Genomic DNA, 21,495 nt, shown 5'->3' on the forward strand with positions numbered 1-21,495 from the left:
CCAGTTGACAGGAAGTGAACATAGGAAAAAACCAAGAGTAAGAGGAATTCAAAAGGACAGACAAAAAGACCCACAAGAAGTAGAAGAGAGGGACACTGAGTTTGAGTGTTTTGAGATGGGATGAAGGAGTCATTTTGGGACACTGGCAGAGAAGGAAGGTCAAAGTCAGCAGGCTTCCACCTGAGCATCTGGCTCCCGAGTCTTTATTGGTAAAATTTAATGTGTGAGATTTAGTTAAAAACAACCTGCCCCCACCCCCACTCCACATGTAAAGATGGTGGTTAATTTGGATCTACCACATGGATGCATGGAATAGTAGCTGCCTTTGTACTCCAAGCATTCCTACAATCCCCAGACCACTACAATGACCTAGAGCGTCAACAGGTCAGTCTGACATTTACCTAGAACTACTCAAAAAGGGGTGTGCCTCTACTGGGTATTACATACATTTATCAGGGTGCCAAGAAGGAAGCTGTCTGAACAGCAACTTGATTGTTTACACAGCTAGAAGAGGGGATGTGCCACCTCGATCTATTTAACACAGCTCTTGACATTAGCTAATTACCAGGGGGCCATCATTTTTAAACCAGGACCATTGATAATCCAACAGTGCAGAGATTCTGCCCAGGGCTCACTTACCTCGAGGAAGCAACCTTACAGGGCAGGTGTATGGTCACTTTACAGATAAAGAAACAAGGAAAGGGACTCATTTCCCCAGTAGCTGGACCATATGTGATAAAGTTCCATGCACTGAAGGTTGGCCTGAACCCCAGAGCTTGGTTTGTCAGGCTGGGTTTTTGTTTGTTTGGTTGGTTTGGTTTGGTTTTGAGACAGGGTTTCTCTGTACAATAGCCCTGGCTGTCCTGGAACCCTCTCTACCCGCTGGCTAGCCTGGAACTCACAGAGATCTGCCTGCCTCTGCCTCCGCAGTACTTGGATTAAAGGTGTGCACCACCACCGCCTGGCAGGCTCAATTTTTATCTTCTTAGATAGTGTTTCACCCGTTCCCTAGATCAGCCTCAAACTCCTCCTGCTGTGCTGGGGTTCCAGGTGTGGTCACCATGCCCAGTGTATTATGTGTCTTCTTAGCAACAGCTTCCCATCCCCTCAGTTCTGAGAGATAAGCGTCTCCACTATACAAAACAGGAAACTGAGGCTCAGAAAGAACAAATATAAGCCAGGTGTGGTGGATACACATCTGTAATCCCAACCTGAAAAGCCAACAGGTGATCCATAAAGACCCTCCTGACAGTGCAGCATATTGCCCATTACAGACAATGACGAAGACAGACTGCAGTCCCATCCTAAGCAGCATACTTACTTGCATGATTAAGCTCATCACGGACCAAAAGTAGTAAGGGTTTTTGGGGACAATCTTATACAGAGCCATGCCAGCCTGAAAGATAGAGAGCTTAATTTAGAAAATCATCAGCTAGAGAACAATTCATAAACTGGAAGTGAAAACAATAATAAATAGGGATGTGTGGGATATTTCTGAAGAGACCAACAATACAATTATGTACCCTTGTTGGTGGGAATGCCTGGTAACCTCTTCACTACAGCCATATACATAAACTAAAAATAACGGGGTGGAAAGATGGCTCAAGTTCAGGAGCATGTACACTATTCTTCCAGAGGACCTGAGTTTGATTCCCAAAACCCATGTCAAGGAGGTCACAATCCCCTGTATTCCCTGTACAAGGGGATCTGAGGACTCCAGCACTTACATGCACATACCCACACACAAACATGGGCATGCATACATGTAATGAAAGAAAATCACATGCTAAGTGATTTCAAGAAAGGTGAGTTCAAACATATGTCCTTCCCTCTCCAGCACCAAAGTGAAAGGGAGAGGGGGGAAGACAAGTTCATTAAGAAAGAAAGAAACACAGTTACTTTGGTTATAAAGAATCTAAAGGGGAGAAGAAAATTATAAGTCTATATCCTTCCAGGATTGCATGTTAGTAGTCCTGTGCAGAGCAAGGAGGAAAGGGAGCAGAGCAGGTTGGGGGAAGCTGCACCCAACGGTGCTCAGCAGACAGAAGGCCCTGACAGCACACTGGAAGGAGAACCAGGACAGACGGGAGACAGAGCAGACACTAAGGGTGAGGTGGATGGCAGCCTAAGCTGTCTGGAGCACCCTGCCACTAGGTAGGGCACACGTACTCTAGAGGAATGAGTCAAGACTGTTAGAAAGCCAATTTTATATGTAATTTAAGGGGAAATGTTTATAATGAAAGGTTGAAGACATCATGACTATTAGAAATATAAAATAAGCCAGCTGTGGTGGCGCATACCTTTAATCCCAGCACTTGGGAGGCAGAGTCAGGCGGATCGCTGTGAGTTCAAGGCCAGCCTGGTCTACACCCGGCACTGTAAGTGTTTTTTAAGACTAGGTCTTAAATTCATTCCAGGGTCTTGAACTTGAACTCATTATGCAGCTGAAGATGACTTTAAAGTCTTGATCCTCAGACATATACCTCAAGTATTAGGACTATAGGCAGGTGCCATTACGTCAGGTTTATTCTTCAATGCCGTCAAAAAACTATAAAATACTAACTTGATGTAGGTATGGTGATACACACCTACAATCCCAGCTACTCAGAAGTTGGAGGCAGGAGGATATCAAGTTAAAGGTCATTCTGGGAAAGAAAGGTTTTTTTGAGTTGCCTAGGCTGCCCACAAACTCATTATATAGCTAAGGATGGACACAATCATCGGATCTTCTTGCCTTCCCTTCCAGAATGCTGGGATTACAAGCATGTACCACCATGCCCAGCTCATACACTTCTCGATAAAACAAGAGCTTTGTGCACAACCTTGCAAGCACTCCATTGACTGAGCTATATCCCCAAGTGGAATATACTTTCTGAAGCGCTAAGAATATAGCCAGGAGTAATGTCTGTGTAGCATGCAGACCCTGAGTTTAACCCACCACGCCACAAAAAAGTTAGTAAATAAATAAAAATTTAAGCTAACATAGCTACTTAGAGCTTTAGAATGCAGATTTCTCTGGAATGTCAGCCTTACCCAGAAACCAGTTCAAACCTGTGTCCAAATAAGGCTCCTTCAAGTGTACACAAAGAACCCCTAAAATACCATCACTGGCAAATAAGCCACCTACAGCCAGCAAGAATGAAACGCTTCAGCCATGGGGACTTCTCCCTTAGTGAATTTATTAAACTCTCAGAAGGCTAAAATAGCTCAATGAGCTGGCTGTAAACTTTAGAGTGGCTGTCTCTCTGTCTGTTCACTTTGTATTCTGCAATCCCTGTCCAATCATTGTCTGGAACCTGAAAAGCAATGTCACAAAGAAGAACAATCAAAACAAACACACACCAGCAGCCAGCCAGAGGCACACTTTCCCACATCAAAGCATTTCAAAACCTTGAATAATATGTAACTGGCTGATAGCCATACACGCAGCAGTTCAGTCACATTAGAGACTGTACGTCACACCAGAAGTGTGGGGATGCGGTTACCTGCTGCATCTTCTTGTACTCGCCCACTCTGGCATAGGCCATGAAGAGGTGAGAGTGGTACTCCTCACTGTTGGGAACTTTCTTCACAGCTGCCTCATAGAGCTTTGTGACTAACTCCGCTAAAAGGAAGAGAAACAAGATTTGATTACATTTCCATGAGAGAAAACCCTAACACTCTTCATTTCCCTGTTTGGTTAAATCAGTGGTTTTAACCTTTAGTACAGGTCCTCATGATGTGATGGCCCCAACCATAAAATTATTTTGTTGCCACTTCATAACTATAATTTTACTACTGTTATTAATTGTAATATAAATATCTGATATGTGACCCCCAAAAGGGTCTCATCCCACAGACTGAGAACCTCTGGGCTAACAGGCCCCTCCTGCCACTAATGGAGGATGAGGCACTGGCCCCATGTGAGCACTGCTCTTCTCTTCAGTGCTATTTGGATACAGCATGGGTTAGATCACTCCTCTTCATCACATGGCCACCATGAACTTGCCCTGGCCTGTCTCCTTCCAAACTCTCCTCCAGCCCTTCACCAATTGTAGTTCCCCAGAGTCCCCTAAAATGCCATGTCCTGACTTCCATGCTGGTCTCTTTTCCTCGGTAAGCTCCACTCAAGTACCCAGTTCTAGGTAAGACCCCGATCCAATCACAGTCCTCTCTGCAGGCTCCACCCTCAACAGTCTATTTCTCAGCCCCAAATGTGATCACTGCTTCTGTGGCCTGCCTTAAACTCCTACTGAAGGTGAAGGCCTCCACTGTAGCACTTACTGACACACCAAGGTGTGGCAGTGCATGCCTGTGATCGTAGCCTTGGGAAGGAAGGCTGAGGCTAGGAGACGGCAAGCTAAAGTCCTGCCCAGCTGCTGACTTGAGTTCAAGGCTATCCTGGCATAGTTAGTAACACCCATCTCAAAATAAAAAACATAGTAAGGAGCTGGCATGGTGGCGCATGCCTTTAATCCCAGCACTTGGGAGGCAGAGGCAGGCGGATCACTGTGAGTTCAAGGCCAGCCTGGTCTACAAAGTGAGGCCAGGACAGTCAAGGCTATACACAGAGAGACCCTGTCTCAAAAACACAAAAAACAAAAAACCATAGTAAGGACTAAAGTGTAGCTTAAAGGCTGAATGCTTGCCTAGCCTGTGTGAGGCCTTGGGTTTTATCCCCAGTAACACAGAAATAGCCAACATCTCTCTTCATCGTCAGGCAAACAAGCTCTCTATGATACAATTCTACTCCAAATTATGGTGGCCTCAAGGACTGAACATTCCTTGACGATGATGGTGGAAATAAGACCAGAAATGCACACAGAAGCACATAGCACAGACCAGAAATGCATCACCATACAGAAGCAGAGCACAGACTCAGCAACAGGAAACCCAAGATAAGCTAAGGGGTCATTGTCACCAGAGACAACAGGACGGAGATCTGAAGCCAGCAGAGGATTACAGGTGTGGCTCAGGGACAGAGGGTCCATTCATCTTGGGCAAGGTAAAAGGAAAGAGGCAGAGAGGGAGAGGTGGCAAGCACATCAATCAAAGTTATCCAGGAGGGCAAATTCTCCCTGGGGAAACTGAGTCTCAGTGGCACCATCAGAGGCTTTCCCAGCATCAACAATGCTGTAGTCCACTCTGCCTTGTTTTCCCACTAACCAGACACATGGTGGCTTGAGGTCTAAACACAAGCTATCTATCCGCATGGTAGAGTTTCTACCTCTGAGCCACCTTACCAGCCCAACAATATTCTACCTAACTATAGGGTAGCTTCATAAGTATTCATTATTATTCATCAAATTTACTAGAGTATTACATAACAATGTAAATAATGTTTATAAAACAATGTATTTCATAATAATATATTTATGAATTTCAAAATGGGCCCAGTGCCGGGCGTGGTGGCGCATGCCTTTAATCCCAGCACTCGGGAGGCAGAGGCGGGCGGATCGCTGTGAGTTCGAGGCCAGCCTGGTCTACAAAGTGAGTCCAGGACAGCCAAGGTTATACAGAGAGACTCTGTCTCGAAAAACCAAAAAAAAAAAAAAAAAAAAAAAAAAAAAAAAAAAAAAAAGCAAAACAAAATGGGCCCAGAGAGATGGCTCAGAGGTTAAGAGCACTGCCTATTCTTCCAAACGTCCTGAGTTCAATTCCCAGCAACCACATGGTGACTCACAACTATCTACAGTGGGACCTGGTGACCTCTTCTGGTAGATAGGCAGGCAGGCAGAATACTGTATAAATAATAAATAAAATATATTAAAAAAAAAGAAAATCCAAAATGAGGCTGGAGTATGGCAGTGCACATCTTTAATCCCAGCAGTAGGGAATCAAGGGTCAGGTGGATCTCTGTGAGTTTCAGGCCAGCCAGAGCTGCACAGACTCTATTTCAAAAAAGAGAAGAAGGTTGACTCTCACTCCAAGTAAAGGAAACTAATGCATTGAACTGTCCTGGTAAAGCTCTTCACAGGCCATAATCAATGCATTTCTCTCTCTACTGTCATCCACATGAGTCAGGGCTGACATGGAAAGTCACGTACGCCGATGCATCTCCCGATAAAGGATCGTCAGGGCCTGTAGGGAGTTGTCATCTGTGGGCTCAAGGGCAGCCACCTCCTGAGCCAAGGTGAAGGCTTCTTCCTGTTTTCCAGTTCTCTGTAAACCAATTGCCTTGAGAACCTAATAGCAAGAAGAGAAAAATCAGTTTCCACAAGAAAGCTAAGGCAAAAGGATCAGTACCAGTTCTGCACCTGGCTACAGTAGAAAAATCCCATCTCCAAAGCAAGGAGGGTGAGGGCAAGGCTGGTAAAGTGCTCCTTGGGAGCACTCTAGCTGAGACAAATGCCCAAAGGTCACCACACGCTTCTAACCCCAGTGCTGGAAAGGCAGAGGCTCAGCAGCTGGCCAGCCTAGCCTATTGGGCATGTTCCAGACCAGTGCAAGTCTGTCTCAGACTAAATGAATGAACCAACAGGTGGGGCTAGAGAGCCAGATCTGTAGTTAAGCACTTGCTGGTCTATAAATGGACCAAACTTTGGATCCCAGCACTCATGTCAGGCAGCTCACAACACCTATAAAACTCCAGCTCTAAGTGACCTGATGCCCATTGTAGTCTCCACAGCCATGGGGGAGAGGAGGTATACACACGCATACATAATAAAATCTGTGTTAGTTTATTTGTTTTTGAGACAGAGTTTCTCTGTGTAGCCCTGGCTATGCTATAACTCACTCTGTAGAACAGGCTGGCCTTGAACTCAGAGATCCACCTGCCTCTGCCTCCTGATGCTGGGATGAAAGGTATGCACCACCACTGCCAGGCTATAAAATCTTTAGGATGTCACCTCTGCCTCAACACGTACTCACTTGTGCACCAAACACTGTGCACGTGCACATGCACACAGAGGACGGAGGAAATGAGAACCAAGAGCTAAACTGAAAGCAGAAGCTACAAGGGACACTAAGCTGCTGAGCAACTACACAACTCAAAGCTCCTTCTTACTCCAGCTATAGTAAAAGCACCTAATACTGTTTTTTAAAGTTGTGAAAATAAGCTGGGTGGTGGTGGTGCACTCAAGGTCAGTCAGAGAAACCCTGACTGGGTAGGGGTGTGGTGGGGTTAGTAAAAAAAAAAAAATTAAAAAGTATCCCTTAATATATAGTTATACTTCAATTAAACACTATCTATGCAAAAAAAGTACTCAGGACACTAAGTGGTATACAGGAAAGGAGGAAGGAAGGCTGGTGAGCAAGAGAGCTGTGGAGACAGTTTCATGGGTAGAGGCGCCTGCCAGACAAGCCTGCTGACCTGACTTCAGACCCTGGCACTGACTTGGTAGAAGGAGAGAAGCAGCTCCTGAAAGTTGTTTCTCCTCTGATTTCTACATGCACTGCACGGGGCATCTCTGTACAGCCACTGAGATGTGGGGTGGGGGCTGGGAGGGAAGGCAGGAGAATCAGACTGGCAAAGTTGCTCAATTACACAGCAAGTTTAACCCTGCATCAAAAATGCAAATAAACAAAAAGAAATAAAGAATTACAAATATGTGCCAGACGGTGGTGGCACATGCCTTTAATCCTAGCACTTGGGAGGCAGAGGCAGGTGATTTTCCCTGAGTTTGAGGTCAGCCTGGACTACAGAGCGAGTTTCAGTAGCACAGAGCTTTACACAGAGAAACTGTCTTAAAAAATAAAAACAAAAACAACAAAAAACCAAAAATTACAAATTATAATTTACAATTTACATTGTAGCACACGCCTTTAATCCCAACACTTGGAAGATAGAACAGATGAATCTGTGAGTTTGAGGTCAATCTGGTCTACATAGCAAGCTTCGGGCTAGTCTGGGTTACCTAACAACCCCACACAAATATAAGTAACTAAAAGACAAATGCAGAGCCGGGCGTGGTGGCGCACGCCTTTAATCCCAGCACTTGGGAGGCAGAGGCAGGCGGATCGCTGTGAGTTCGAGGCCAGCCTGCTGGTCTACAAAGTGAGTCCAAGATGGCCAAGGCTACACAGAGAAACCCTGTCTCGAAAAACCTAAATAAATAAATAAATAAAAGACAAATGCAGTTACCTTTGCACAGTGAAGATCTTTGTGTTTCTTCAACAGTTTATCAGCTTGCTGAATTGCCATTTTGTTATTCCCATTATCAAGATAATCTATGGGGGAAAAAAAAACCAGAATTATCTTAAGCCTTCACCAACAAACATGAGAAATACAGTTTCCTTTGGGATCTTCAGAAAGTATCTTAATTTTTTATTTAAAACATCATGCCAGAAGCTGGGTGTGGTAGCTCATGCATTTGATCCCAGCACTCTGATCTGAGTTTGGGGCCAGCATGGTTTACAGAGTGAGTTCTAGGACAGCCAGGACTACACAGAGAAAGCCTGCCTTGGAAAACCAAACCAGACCAAACAAACAAACAAACAACAAAATTAACAAAAACAGTGACATCATGACAAGGCGTCTGATGATTCTACATATGCTGTCCTAGCATGTACTAATTAAACATTCTATTAAAAAGCAAAAACAGGCAGCCTGGCATGGTGGTGCATGCCTTTAATCCCAGCACTCGGGAGACAGAGGCCGGTGGATCTCTGTGAGTTCAAGGCCAGCCTAGTCTACAAAGTGGGTCCAAGAGCGACTCTGTCTCGAAAAATCAGAAAAAGAAAAATCAAAACCAAAATCAGACTGGAGAGCTGGCTCACATGCCCCCATGTGGCAGCTCAAAATCACCAAGTCATCTCTTCCCCCCATGATTTTTTTTTTTTTTTTTTTTTAGATTTTACTTATTTCATGTGTATGGGTGTCTTGCCTGCATATATATGTGTCTGTGTGCCATGTGTATTACATGCCTGAGGAGGCAAGAAGAGAACACTGAATCCCCTGAAATTGGAGGTGTAGGTGGTTGGCGCTGCCATGTAAGTGCTCTGAACCAAACCTGGGTCCTCTGGAAGAACAAGTGCTCTTAACCACCAAACCATCTATCTCTCCAACCCCCTCATCTTTCTTTTTTTTTTAATGTATGGGAAAACAGTGAGTTTAGTGGTTAAAACTTAAAATACTTTTAAGCAATAAAGTTGGAGGTTTTTTAATCTTTAAAAAAAATCTTAGCTTAATATTAACCTTTTAAAAAACTTATTATTCTTTAAAAGTATGAGTGTTGTCTGCATGTATGCCTACATGCCTGAAGATGGCATCAGATTCCAGTACAGATTGTTTGGTAGTGAGCTACCATGTGGGTGCTGGGAATTGAACTCAGGACCTCTGGAAGTGCTCTTAACCACTGAGCCATCTCTCCAGTCCAAGTTATTTTGTTTTTAAAGGAATCCTTGGGGCCAGCAAGATAGATAAGCAGGTGAAGGTGCATATTTCTAAACCTGGTAGAAAGAGAATCAACTCCCAAAAGTCATCCTCTAACCTCAGGCACGCAGTGTATACTACATAATAAATGTAAAGGTACATTTGTAAATTACTCTTTAATGTTCAAATTTCAAAGCTCCTTCAATAAAACATCAAGGATTTATTTTGCCACACAACTCTAATGCAGTGAGGAGACGATACAGGCAGCTTCACACGCAAGTCTAGGGGAGGAGAAAGGAAGCAGCAGGGGTGCGAGGGAAGGAGCAGGTTCATACACCAGTCAAAACCAACACAAGCCTCTGCTTTGAACAACCAAAGCCTACTGTGTACATGGGAGTAAGTCTGTGATATGATCACCAGCCAAGCATTCCACCGCCTCACACGTGTACTCACCACTTTTGTGCAGTCAGCACACTATCTCAAACATTTTCAGTTATGTGACATAGGAATTCTAGACAACGGCCCATGTGACTGCCCAATTTTTTATGTAGTCATCTCCATGTCCCTGCTCCTCCTCAACCATCAACATCTCTCTTCCCTTCCCCTCAATGCTCGACAAGACTGTCATATTCCTTCTGTGGGCTCCTTGGGCAAGATCAGGCAGGGGCTTTCTTTCTGTGTCTGGCTACGTCACTTAGCTGTGACCTCCAGGTAATCACAATGCCCTATGTCCATTTTTGTCAAAGGCTCAATAGTATTTTGCTGTGTGAATGTACATAGGTTGCATCCACACACCCATCAATAAAATTCAGCTTGGGGGGACACTCCAGGCAATTCTTTCTTCTTTCTTTCTTTCTTTTTTTTTTAATTTCGTGTGTATGGGTGTTCTGCCTGCACATGTGTCTATACACCACTTGTGCGGCTGGTGCCATCAGGGGCCAGAAGAGGGTGCTGGATCCCCTGAAACTAGAGTTACAAACAGTTGTGAACTGCCATGGAGGTGCTGGGAATCTAGCCCAGAGTCTCTTTACTGCTAGGCCATCTCTCCTGTCCCATTTACTAAACCTTACCGCAGCCATGTGAACACACTACTGATGAGCAGCAGTAATGCATGGTAAAAAGACAAGACACTTTATTCTGTGGAGAATCACAGCCCAGAAAGGAAAGTCAGAAACCCCAACACACAGGCAGAGAGAGTAAAGACTCCTAGAGACTGGGCAGCCTCTTGAATAGCCCAGTATCTAAGACCATCCTTACATCCTTAGTTCAGGTGACAGGCCATCTGTTGTCCTTACAGAATACACAGCAGGGACAATCAGCACTAAATGGTGGCGTCTCATTGTAGCTCAGTGTTGCTATCAATCTGAGTCAGTGACTTCTGACTTAGCCCTCAGGTTCTAGGTTCACAGCCCACATCTGGAAAAGGGAAATCCCATCCTCAGCAGGCTGAGGCAGGAAGATCACAGTGGTTTTCCTCCTTTCTGTGTGTGGGGACACTGATAGAAGGTCTTGCAGTGTAGTTAGACTAGCTACCAACTCATTATGTAAGTAATCTAGGCTGACCCTCAACTCACAGGGATCTTCTTGCTTCAGATCCCCAAGTGCTGAGATTACAGGTTTGCACTGTGCAGCACCCCAGCCCCAGTTTAGGACTGTGAAGTGAGTGCCTGAGGCCAGCTTGAGCTACATAGCAAGGCCATTTTCTTTTTAAGCAGATTTTTTTCATTTTTGATAAACTCATACTGCTGGGTGATTATTGATAAACAATCAAACCTGAGGTTAGGCCTAAGGCTATTTCCCTATCACTCTGAAGGGGACAGGCTATGCTACACTGTACCAATCTGCCCACGGCCTCATGTGAGAACAGGATCCACTGGGATGATATGCTAAGATCATATCTAAACCACAGAACTGCAGGTCACACCGGTGTGGCATTTGACTCAAGTTGGGTAAATCAGGTTGCTTCCTGGTTCCCAGTAGCTACAACATTGGGAGCCTGCAGCAGAAAGCCATGGAGTCTAAGGTTTATCAGTGGCTGTTCCAGAATTTCCATTCAGAACTGTCACAGGACATAAGCAGGATGACCAGAAAAAAAAAAGGGGGGCCACCATCTGGCCCTGTTCCCATCAGAGACTCCGGGAAGCCCCTAGCTGGGGCTGCTGTCCGAGTTTCTGTTCCCTGTGGTCCTGTGTTACATTTGGCTTAACGTCAAACCTTCCTCCAAATGCTTGGGCAAAGGCTGTTTAATTGGCCTCTAACTTCTTTGGGAAAAGTTGCTTTTCAATTTATATTACTGGGTCTCTAATATAAACTTTATAGCCCTTGAACAAAACTGGCCAGTAAATGTGATGTCCTAAGTTATTAATCTTAAAACATATTCAAGGGTAATTGTGGTTTGTCTGGAGACAGTTGCTATCCTCTTAGTAAGAGGACTCTGACAAATTAACCTCCCAGAAGCCAGACAGAGGAAAATGAGTCAGTGCATGGTAAGTGGCACCCCAAAGGAGAACACTCTTTTCGGTGGAGGAGTCCTCCAAGATAGGACTAGAGAGTCCCACAGCAAGAGCCCCAAAGAGAACTAGAACCTACCTGGTGAAGGATATTTGATTACATTGTGAACCCCAAGATTGCAAACTGGAAAAACTGGTTTCTTTTTCTTTGTTTCTTTCTGTTTGCTATGTTTTGTTTTGTTGTTTTTTGAGACAGAGTCTGTGTAGCCCTGGATGTCCTGGACTAGCTTTGTAGTCCAGGCTGGCCTTGAACTCCCAAGATTCACCAGCCTCTGCCTCCCAGAGTGCTAGGATTTAAGGCATGCACCACCATGCCCAAAAACCTGTCTCTTGTTGTGGTGTGGCTCAGCCTTAGCAGACACCTTTAATCCAAAAGCTTTTGGTAAACATGAGATAAATAATAAAGTCAACCATAGCCAGACGTGGTGCCGCACGCCTTTAATCCCAGTACTAGGCAGACAGAGGCAGGTGGATCACTGTGAGTTCAAGGCCAGCCTGGTTCACAAAGCAAGTCCAGGACAGCTAAAGCTACAAAGAGAAACTCTATCTCGAAAAACCAAATAAGCTTGGTCTACAAAGTGACTCCAGGACAGCCAACGCTAAGACAGAGAGACCTCCATCTCAGAAAAAAACAAAAACAAACAAACAAACAAAAACTAACTTACTAAATAAATTATGAAGTCAACCATAGGTCAAGAGAAGAAAGCGACCAGTTGACAAGGAGTGAACATAAGAAAACAAAAGAGAAGCCAGGCACGGTGGTGCTCACCTTTAATGCTAGCACTCTGGAGGCAGAGGCAGGCGGATCTTCGTGAGTTCAAGGCCAGCCTGGTCTACAAAGCCATTCCAGAACAGCCAAAGCTACACAAAGAAACCCTGTCTCAAATCAAAACCAACCACCAGTCTGGGGACCAAGAAACAGCATGGTGACTTCCTTCAGAGTGTTTATCAGGAAGGGGATGGTGGCATGTGTGCAACACACATGGGAGTGTACTGTTGATAGTTATTTACTATATAAATATAATTTATGATTTGTATCATGAAAAAGAAAAAAGAAAAAAGAAACCCAGCCATGGTGGCACACACCTTTAATCCCAGTACTCTGGGAGGCAGAGGCAGGTGAATCGCTGTGAGTTTGAGGTCAGCCTGGTCTACAAAGCGAGTCCAGGACAGGCAAAGCTACACAGATAAACCCTGTCTCGAAAAACCAAAAGAAAAAAAAAAAGGAAAGAAAAAAGAAATCAAAGGAGGCCAAGCTGGTGCTGTACACCTGTAGTCCCAGCACTCGGGAGGCAGAGGCAGGCAGATTACTGTGAGTTCTAGGCTAGCCAGGGCTACAAAGAGAGTTCCAAGACTATTACACAGAGAAACAAGAAAATAAATAAATAAACAAACAAACAAATAAATAAATGAGGGGGCTGGAGGGATGGTTCAGATGTTAAGAGCAACCACAGTGGCTCTAATGTTCTCTTCCATACATGCAGGCAGAGCGCTGTATATATAACAAATAAATAATTTAGACAGAAATCAAAGGAGAAACATTGAGTTAAAGGGTATTTCAGACACAGTATGGAGAAGGAGAAAGGAGCTTTTTCTTTCTGGGACCATCAGCTGAGTAGGAAGGTAGCTGAGTGTTCTCTCTGCCTCCCTGAGCTGCCAGGTTTTCACCACAGCATCAGCTTTTCCGAAACATGGTTTCTCTGTGTAGCCTTGGCTGTCCTGGACTCCCTTTGTAGACCAGGCTGGCTTCAAACTCAGAGATCTGCCTGCCCCAGCCTCCCAAGTGCTGGGATTACGGGCGTGCCTGGCTTGCCTACTGAGTCTTTATTGGTAAAAATAGAATGATTGAGATTTTGTTAAAAAACAACACCCATCAGATGGCTTTTCTGCAGACAACTTGACTGCACTGTGCCTTTTCTCTCTCTCACCTTCTCACTAGTATCTTTACTAGTGTCTCTTTGTTTCTTTTAATGGAGGGTACAAATAGGAATTTAGTGACATTTTGTTTTCATTGTTTCCTCCCAGCAAGAGATGCAAGTTTCTGTTACTAATAAGGATGTATATTATAATTATTTGCGGGGTGGGTGACATAGGGTCTCATATATTCTGGGGAAAATTATGTAGCCAAGGATAACCTTCAATCTAGGCCCCAAGCCCCTCTTTTTAAAATTGGTTGTTTATCCTTTTCTTTTTGAGACAGGGTCTCTATGTAGTCTTGGCTAGGTGGAACTTGCTATGTACACCAGGCTGGCCTTAAACTCACAAAGGTCTACCTGCCTCTAGCTCCCAAACACTGGGATTAAAGGAAAAAACACATTTATGTATTTATTTGTGTATGTGTAGAGTATACATGGGCCACAGTGTGAATGAATTCAAAGCCAGACTGGTCTGTATAGTAAGTTTGAGGCCAGCCAGTACAAACAGTGAAACCCTGTACCAGAAAAAGAAAAGGAAATAAAGAAAAACAAAACAACAGCAAATAAATAAATAAATAAATAACCACCAGTAGCCAGGCATGGTGGCGCACGCCTTTAATCCCAGCACTCAAGAGGCAGAGACAGGTAGATCGCTTTGAGTTCGAGGCCAGCCTGGTCTACAAAAGTGAGTCTAGGACAGCCAAGGCTACACAGAGAAACACTGTGTGGAAAAACCAAAAAAACAAACAAACAAATGCCAGCCTGGCATGGTAGTGCATGCCTGCTATCTTAGCAATCAGAAGATGAGCCAAGAGAATCAAGAATGTAAGGCCAGCCTGAACTATCTAACAAGACTATCTCAACCACAAAGACAAAAAGAGCACCTCCACGTGGCCTTGTCTATCATTTGTCCCCTTTAAGCCATTCCCCACGCCTTGCCCACTTCATTAAGAGCCTTTCCATGTTTTGTTTTGTTTTGGGTTTTTTGTTTTGTCTTTCAAGACAAGGTTTCTCTGTGTAGCCTTGGCTGTCCTGGACTCACTTTGCAGACCAGGCTTGGCCTCCAACTCAAAGAGATCTGCCTGACTCTGCCTCCCAGAGTGTGGGATTACAAGTGTGTACCACCATGCCTGGCTGCCTTTCCATCTTTTTTTAAATGGGTAGAGGGACTGGAGGAATGCCTCGGTGCCTAAGAGCACTATGGCTCACCGCAGGAACAGGACTTGATTCCCAACACCCACTTGTCAGCTCACAAAGGGCTTAATTCCAACCCGACACCCTCTTCTCACTTCAAGCCACCAAGTATGCATGTCGTGCACAGACATACAAAACACCTGACACATTCAACAATAACAACAACAAATGCAGTAAAACAAAATCCTAATCTATTTATCACCCAATATTCGATGATGTCTCTCTTTCTTTCTTTTTTTTTTTTGGGGGGGGGGCGGTGGCGGGGGTTGAGACAGGGTTTCTCTGTGTAGCCCTGGCTGTCCTAGACTCACTTTCTAAACCAGGCTAGCCTCAAACTCACAGCGATTCGCCTGCCTCTGCCTCCTGAGTGCTGGGATTAAAGGCATACACTACCACACCAGGCCTGAGCTCTCTCTTAAAACACAAGACTGCACTCAGGCAGGCAGACTGCTGTGAGTTCCAGGCCAGCCTGGTCTACAACGCGAGTCCAGGACAGACAAGGCTACGCAGAGAAACCCTGTCTTGAAAAACCAAAAATGAATAAATGAATGAAGGAAAGGGACAAATTTCTCAAAGGAAAATGAAACAAGTTTCCTGGTCCTGCAACAGCTTTAGGACACATCCCTCTGCCTTCTGTTCCCACTCCCACTCTAGCACCTCTAAACCCCCCACAGGGGTTCACTGCGTGTGTCCTCAGCAGGCCAGGCTTTAAATAAGAGCCTTCATTCCATTTACAACTTTATGTCCACAAGGATGTTTTATAACCTGCTCCCAAAAGCCCAGATGCCCACACTGCATGATCTTGGGCAAGCCACACTTTTCAGAACCCTTAGCACAAACACAATTATATATGTCTAGGCTGCCGATGTAGCTTTGTGAAACCCAACACCTCACAAGACTGCATGAAGTGGCAGAGCCTGTGATCCCAGCACACACAAGAGGCAAGTGCAGGGTCATCCTTAGCTACATAGCAAGTCCTAGGTTAGCCTGGCTACATGAGACACTAATGACCATGTTCTATTATTCTCTATCCCATGTAAAATGTTTCCCCAGGAGCTGGGCATGGTGGCACATGCCTGTAATCCCTGCACTGGGGAGGCAGAGGTAAGTGGATTTCTGTGAGTTCTAGGCCAGCCTGGTCTACAAAGCAAATCCAAGCCAGCCAAGGCTACACAAGAGAAACCTTATCTGGGGAAAAAAAAAATCCAAGATTTGTTTTCTTTTCTCCCTCCCCCAGGGCTGGAGAATGAACCTGTGGCCTAGACAGACACTATCACTGAGCTATATCCCTATGTAAACAGGGCTTTTGAAGTGGTTAGATTCTCACTACAGAACAAAGGATGTTGTAACAAGTGAAATTTCCACAGCAAGTCAAACAGGGGCTGGTACTACAGCTCAGGAGGCAAAGTGTTTGTCAGGTAGACATGATGAGGACTGAGTCTGATCCCCAGAACCAAGTAAAAAGAAAGGACACAGTGGCATATTTGTGATCCCAGGGCTGGCGAGGCAGAGACAGGATAGTCCCCATAGAACTGGGAGTATCGGCAAGCCTAGACCACCTGGCAAGTGGCAGGCTAGAAAGAGACCCAGATTAAAAACAAAACAAAACACGGTAGAAAGGGCCTGAGGGCCAGGCAGTGGTGGCTCATGCCTTTAATCCCAGCACTCTGGAGGCAAAGGCAGGTGGATTGCTGTGAGTTCAAGGCCAGCCTAGTCTACTAAGCAAGCCCAGGACAACCAAGGCTACACAGGGAAACACTGTCTTGAAAAACAAAGCAAAACAAAAATAAATAAATAAAATAAATAGAAAGCACCTGAGGAATAACACCCAAGGTTGACTTCTGGTCTCCACATGTATACAGACCCATGTGTGTGCGCATGCGTGCGCGCGCGCGCGCGCGCGCACACACACACACACACACACACACACAGAGTCACCCACACTCGCCATCAATGATACCTTGTTGCTTTGAAGACTCACACAGTTAACACTGCCCAACGAAAGAGTCAGAATAAATATTACCCTTGAATGAGAACCTTCAAGTTGCTTTTTTTTAAAGGTTTATTTATTATTATGTATTCAGTGCTCTGCCTGCATGTACACCCGCAGGCCAGAAGAGGGCGTCAGATCTCATTATAGATGGTTGTGAGCTACCATGTGGTTGCTGGGAATTGAACTAAGGATCTTTAGAAGAGCAGGCTGTGCTCTTAACCACTGAGCCATCTCTCCAGCCCTCAAGTTTTTATTAATGAGCTATAGCCGATTAATTACTTGCCCTACAATTTGACCAGACACCCAAGGGAAACATCCCAACTCCTGGATGAAGCAACTCATTGAGGAGCCTGCTGGAATCACGATACACCTGCCCCTAGGACAAGACAGGACACACAACAGATTAGAACAAAAGACTGTGCTCCGTATACGTGTGTTCACAGGTTCGTGCCACGTGTATGGAAGTCAGAGAACAACTTCTGAGAGCAGGTTCTCTCCTAATACTTCAAGGGTCCCCAGGATGGAATTCAGCTGAGCAGGCGTGGCAGCCAGCATCTTTATGTGCTGAGCCATCTCACAACCCAACATCAGCAATAACAACGGCAGAAAAAAGCACTAGGCTCACCATCTCAAACAAAAGTGCCAACTGGTGAGAATAACACAGCAAGAGGTAATTTCAAGAAGGCAGAAGAAAGAGCCAGGTGTGGTGGTGCACTCCTTTGATCCCAGCACCCTGGATGCAGGCAGATTGCTGTGTTTGAGGCCAGCCTGGTCTATAAAATGAGTCCAGGACAGCCAAGGTTACACAGAGAAACCCTGTCTCGAAAAAAATTTAAAAAAAATAAAAAATAAAAAAGGCTTGGGTTCCAGACCAGCAAGAGCAATTTAGGGAGCTCAAAGCCAGGCTGGACCACAGAAGCCTGTGCTCAACCCTACAGCTCGCAGCTTACAACCTCAGCCCACTCATCTGCCCAGCCTTCAGCTCCCTAAGGTAACCAGCTCCAAGTTGGGGCCGACCATCAATCAGTGTGTGGCTGATCTCCATGCTGATGAGCTTGCTCGTGGTCAGCTAGTGCAGCCTGGATTTAAGGATTAGCAGTTGTTTAGGGGCATCAATATGTCTGAGGTATAAAGCCTGTGGCAAAGCCTATTCCTGCCTTGTCTGAGAAGCCCCTCAGAAGGCCTCCTCTACTCTTCTGAGGCTTCCCTTTGGGACGATGACCTGTCACATGTGGCTGATGCTTGGCAATGTGAAGTGGTGTTTCTTTTCCACAACTCAGAACATTAGTAATTGTAACCGATTATAAGACCAATGGTGTTCTCCTTGGTCTTCAAGAACAGTGTTATGAATCTAATAATTCTTGAAAAGGTTTTAGTCTTTTTATAAAAGTTCAGAAAAATGCCGAGTGTGGTGGCGCACGCCTTTAATCCCAGCACTCGGGAGGCAGAGGCAGGTGGATGCTGTGAGTTCGAGGCCAGCCTGGTCTACAAAGTGAGTCCAGGACAGCCAAGGCCACACAGAGAAACCCTGTCTCAAAAAAAAAAAAGTTCTGAAAAAGGAAAAGCCTGCAGGCAGGGTCTGTGATGGGATGGGATGCACAAACCATGAGCTCTTAATTTACATTGTACTTTCTATTACCCAGAAACAGGAGGGCAGCTACAAGCCAGAGACCAGCCTGGTCTTGCACAGACTGAAAAAACAGGAGGATTTACAGCAACAGAGAAATCTGAGTCCTCTTCCTGCTAGCCCCATCTCTGTGACCTTAAGACAAATCAAAGCGATGTAATTTCTAGCACAGCGGTTAAGACAGTGTGCCTGAAGTTCAAATCCCAAGTCCAGGACATATCAGTATTAGATAAATTACATAAGAGCAATCAATAAGCCTCTGCTCCAACTGCTTAAGGGGTGTGTGTGTATGAAGAATGTGTAAGGTTAAATGAGATATCCCTGGTAAGAAACTGAATTAAGTGTTCTGAACAGGACCATTCATGCTAGAAACAGGCAATGGCAAGGTAAGCCATCACGCAACACAGCCCCTCAGGGCCAACAAGATGGCTCAGCGAGCAACGGTACTTGCTGCCATTCCTGACAACCTGAGTTTAATTCCCAGATCTGCATGAGGAAAAGACCAACTCCCTCTTGCACGGTGCCCTCTGAACTCCACAGGCACACAATACTATTCATGTGACCACACCCCATCACACACCCAAAAAATATTTCTTCATCAAAGGTAGTTTTAAAAAATTTTTAAAGCATCAAACTGGGCACACCTTTAATCCGAGAACTAGGGGAGGCAGAGGCAGGCAGATCACTGTGAGTTTGAGGCCAGCCTGGTCTACAGAGTGAGTCCAAATCAACCAAGGCTACACAGAGAAACCAAAAAAAAAAAAAGCCATCAAATAAATACACATATGAAACTATGACGACTGTGCACCAGGCCACATGCTTGTAGTCCCAACAGTTGGAAGGCAGAGGAAGGATAGCTGAAAGTTTGAGTCTAGCTGGTCTACATAAGAGTTCCAGGTCTGTTAGTGAAATCTTGTCTTACAGAAGAGTGGGGCTCACTCGGGAGGCAGAGGCAGGCAGATAGCTTGAGTTCGAGGCCAGCCTGGACTACAAAGCGAGTCCAGGACAGTCAAACAGTCAAGGCTACACAGAGAAACCCTGTCTCGAAAAAACAAAAAACAAACAAACAAAAAAAAGAGTGGGGCTGGAGAGAGGGCTCAGGGGTTAAGAGCACAGCTGTTCTTCCAGAGGACCTGGGTTCAATTCCCAGCAACCACATGGCAGCTTGCACCTGACTGTTGCTCCATTTCTAAGGGATCTGGCACTTTCACAGACATACACACAGACAAAACTCCAATGCACAAAAAAAGAAAAAGAAAAAAGAGAGAAAGAGGAAGGAGGAGAAAGGGCAGGAGAAGAGCAAAGCAGCTAGGCTTTTTTTTTTTTTTTTTTTTTTGAGACTCCCTTTGTAGACCTGGCTGGCCTCGAACTCACAGCGATCCACCTGCCTCTGCCACACGGGTGCTGAGATTAAAGGCGTGCGCCACCACACACAGCGCAGCTAGGCCTTTAATCTCAACACTAAGAAGGCAGAAAGCAGGTGATTTCAGGCCAGTCAAGGGCAACATAGTGAGGTCCTGTCACAAAAAGAACAGGACGGGGGACTGGAGAGATTGGAGAAGGCTCAGTGGTTAAGAGCGCTGCCTACTCTTGCACAGGACCCCAGTTAAGAGTCCCAGCACCCACGTCTGTAACTGCAGATCCAGGGGATCCTAACGCCCTCTTCAAGCACCGGGAACGCACGTGGTCCACAGGCATCATGCAGGAAATACCCATAGATGTAAAATAATGGGAAAATGAGAAAAGAAAAATCGAGACCATTTGTACCAATCTGCTAGAGAGAGACAAGCACCCCACTCTGCTAAGAACAAAAGAAGCCAAACCACAGAGCCACGTTGAAAACGCTGGGTCTACTATAGCAAAAACCATTGACCTTGAAGCTTCCTCAGCATTACATGAAACAAGACCATACATCCATCAGTGACGAAAGGCAACACACACAAAAAAATAAATAAATAAATAAATAAATAAATAAAGGAACCACTTCCAATAACAGACCATCTCAGGTACAGCAAACTGTTTCTCTTTGACTCAATTCTGTGATTCGTTTAATATACTACGGCAGGAAGATGACAATAAGGAACATCTTAAAGCCTGTGGGTTTGGGGCGAGCGCCATTGGAGAGGGATCCGCTAAGCACGCGGAAGGCAAGATGCAGAGAAAAACCACAGACACGGTGTTGAAAGGAAAAACCTTCCAGCAGCCCGGCCTGCCCCTCCGACACCAGCTACTGCCTTCTCCCCGCTATTCTGGGCCCCGCGACCCCCTCCCCCCGCCTCCCACGTGTGCCCAGAGCAGCTGTTCCCGCACTGAGCAGCATCAGGATGTGGCTCGATCTGAGTGACCTTGCATCAGCCTTTTCCCTTCTCTGGGCCTCAGTTTCTCCACGTGCACCAGACTACATCCAACCAAACAACCCCCGGGTCCTCATCCTAGTAAATGGAGCCACCATCACCGGGGCATCTCTCCTCAGGAAGATGCTCCCACCGTCACGCCGGAGCCGGTTGTCACCTGCAGGAAAGACCACGCACGGCTTCCCTGGGAGCAGCTGCAATAAAGAGACCTGATAGTAGCGCGCGTCTCAATGGAAGGGCGCGAGCCGCTCGGAGTGACAGCTGCGGGCACCCGCCGTTGCCGCCTCAAGGACCAGCAACGCCGGGGCCGGCGCCTAAGCGAGGCGGAGGCTGCGGCCTAGCGCCCCGCGCGGCCCGCCCCCTCGCTATCCCGCACCGCGCGTGTCCCCGGCGGACCTCCTAGGCCTTCACCCCGGGCAGAATAGGCCTTGGTTTGTCGCACTGGCCGGCAGGCCGGCTCCCAGTACTCACCGTAAATGGGCCGGAGGCGCCGGTCGTTAGGGTCCTGCACATGGCCCCGCGTCGCCATGATGACAAGCGCAGAACCGCAATGCGCACGCGCTGGGCAGGCCCCCGGGAAGGGGCAGTTAAAGGGCCAGCGCCGATCTC

General features: G+C 45.9%; 1 protein-coding gene across 2 annotated transcripts in view; it reads right to left on the bottom strand.

The window, feature by feature from the left end:
- The window catches only part of NAA25 (N-alpha-acetyltransferase 25, NatB auxiliary subunit), a 55,468-nt gene extending 33,973 nt beyond the window's left edge, over nucleotides 1-21,495 (bottom strand). For both annotated transcript variants that reach the window (XR_014775464.1, XM_084762100.1), the window contains exons 1-5: nucleotides 21,358-21,495; nucleotides 8,063-8,148; nucleotides 6,027-6,165; nucleotides 3,486-3,604; nucleotides 1,322-1,396 (exon numbers count right to left, since the gene is read on the bottom strand). Coding sequence is in view for 1 of the 2 variants with exons in the window: in XM_084762100.1 (XP_084618226.1) it covers nucleotides 1,322-1,396; nucleotides 3,486-3,604; nucleotides 6,027-6,165; nucleotides 8,063-8,148; nucleotides 21,358-21,415 (477 nt within the window). In the remaining variant the exon portion in view is untranslated. The remainder of the gene's footprint in view (nucleotides 1-1,321; nucleotides 1,397-3,485; nucleotides 3,605-6,026; nucleotides 6,166-8,062; nucleotides 8,149-21,357) is intronic.

Source organism: Acomys minous (genome assembly GCF_964271855.1).
Source record: "Acomys minous genome assembly, chromosome: 16".
NCBI classification, from domain to species: domain Eukaryota; kingdom Metazoa; phylum Chordata; class Mammalia; order Rodentia; family Muridae; genus Acomys; species Acomys minous.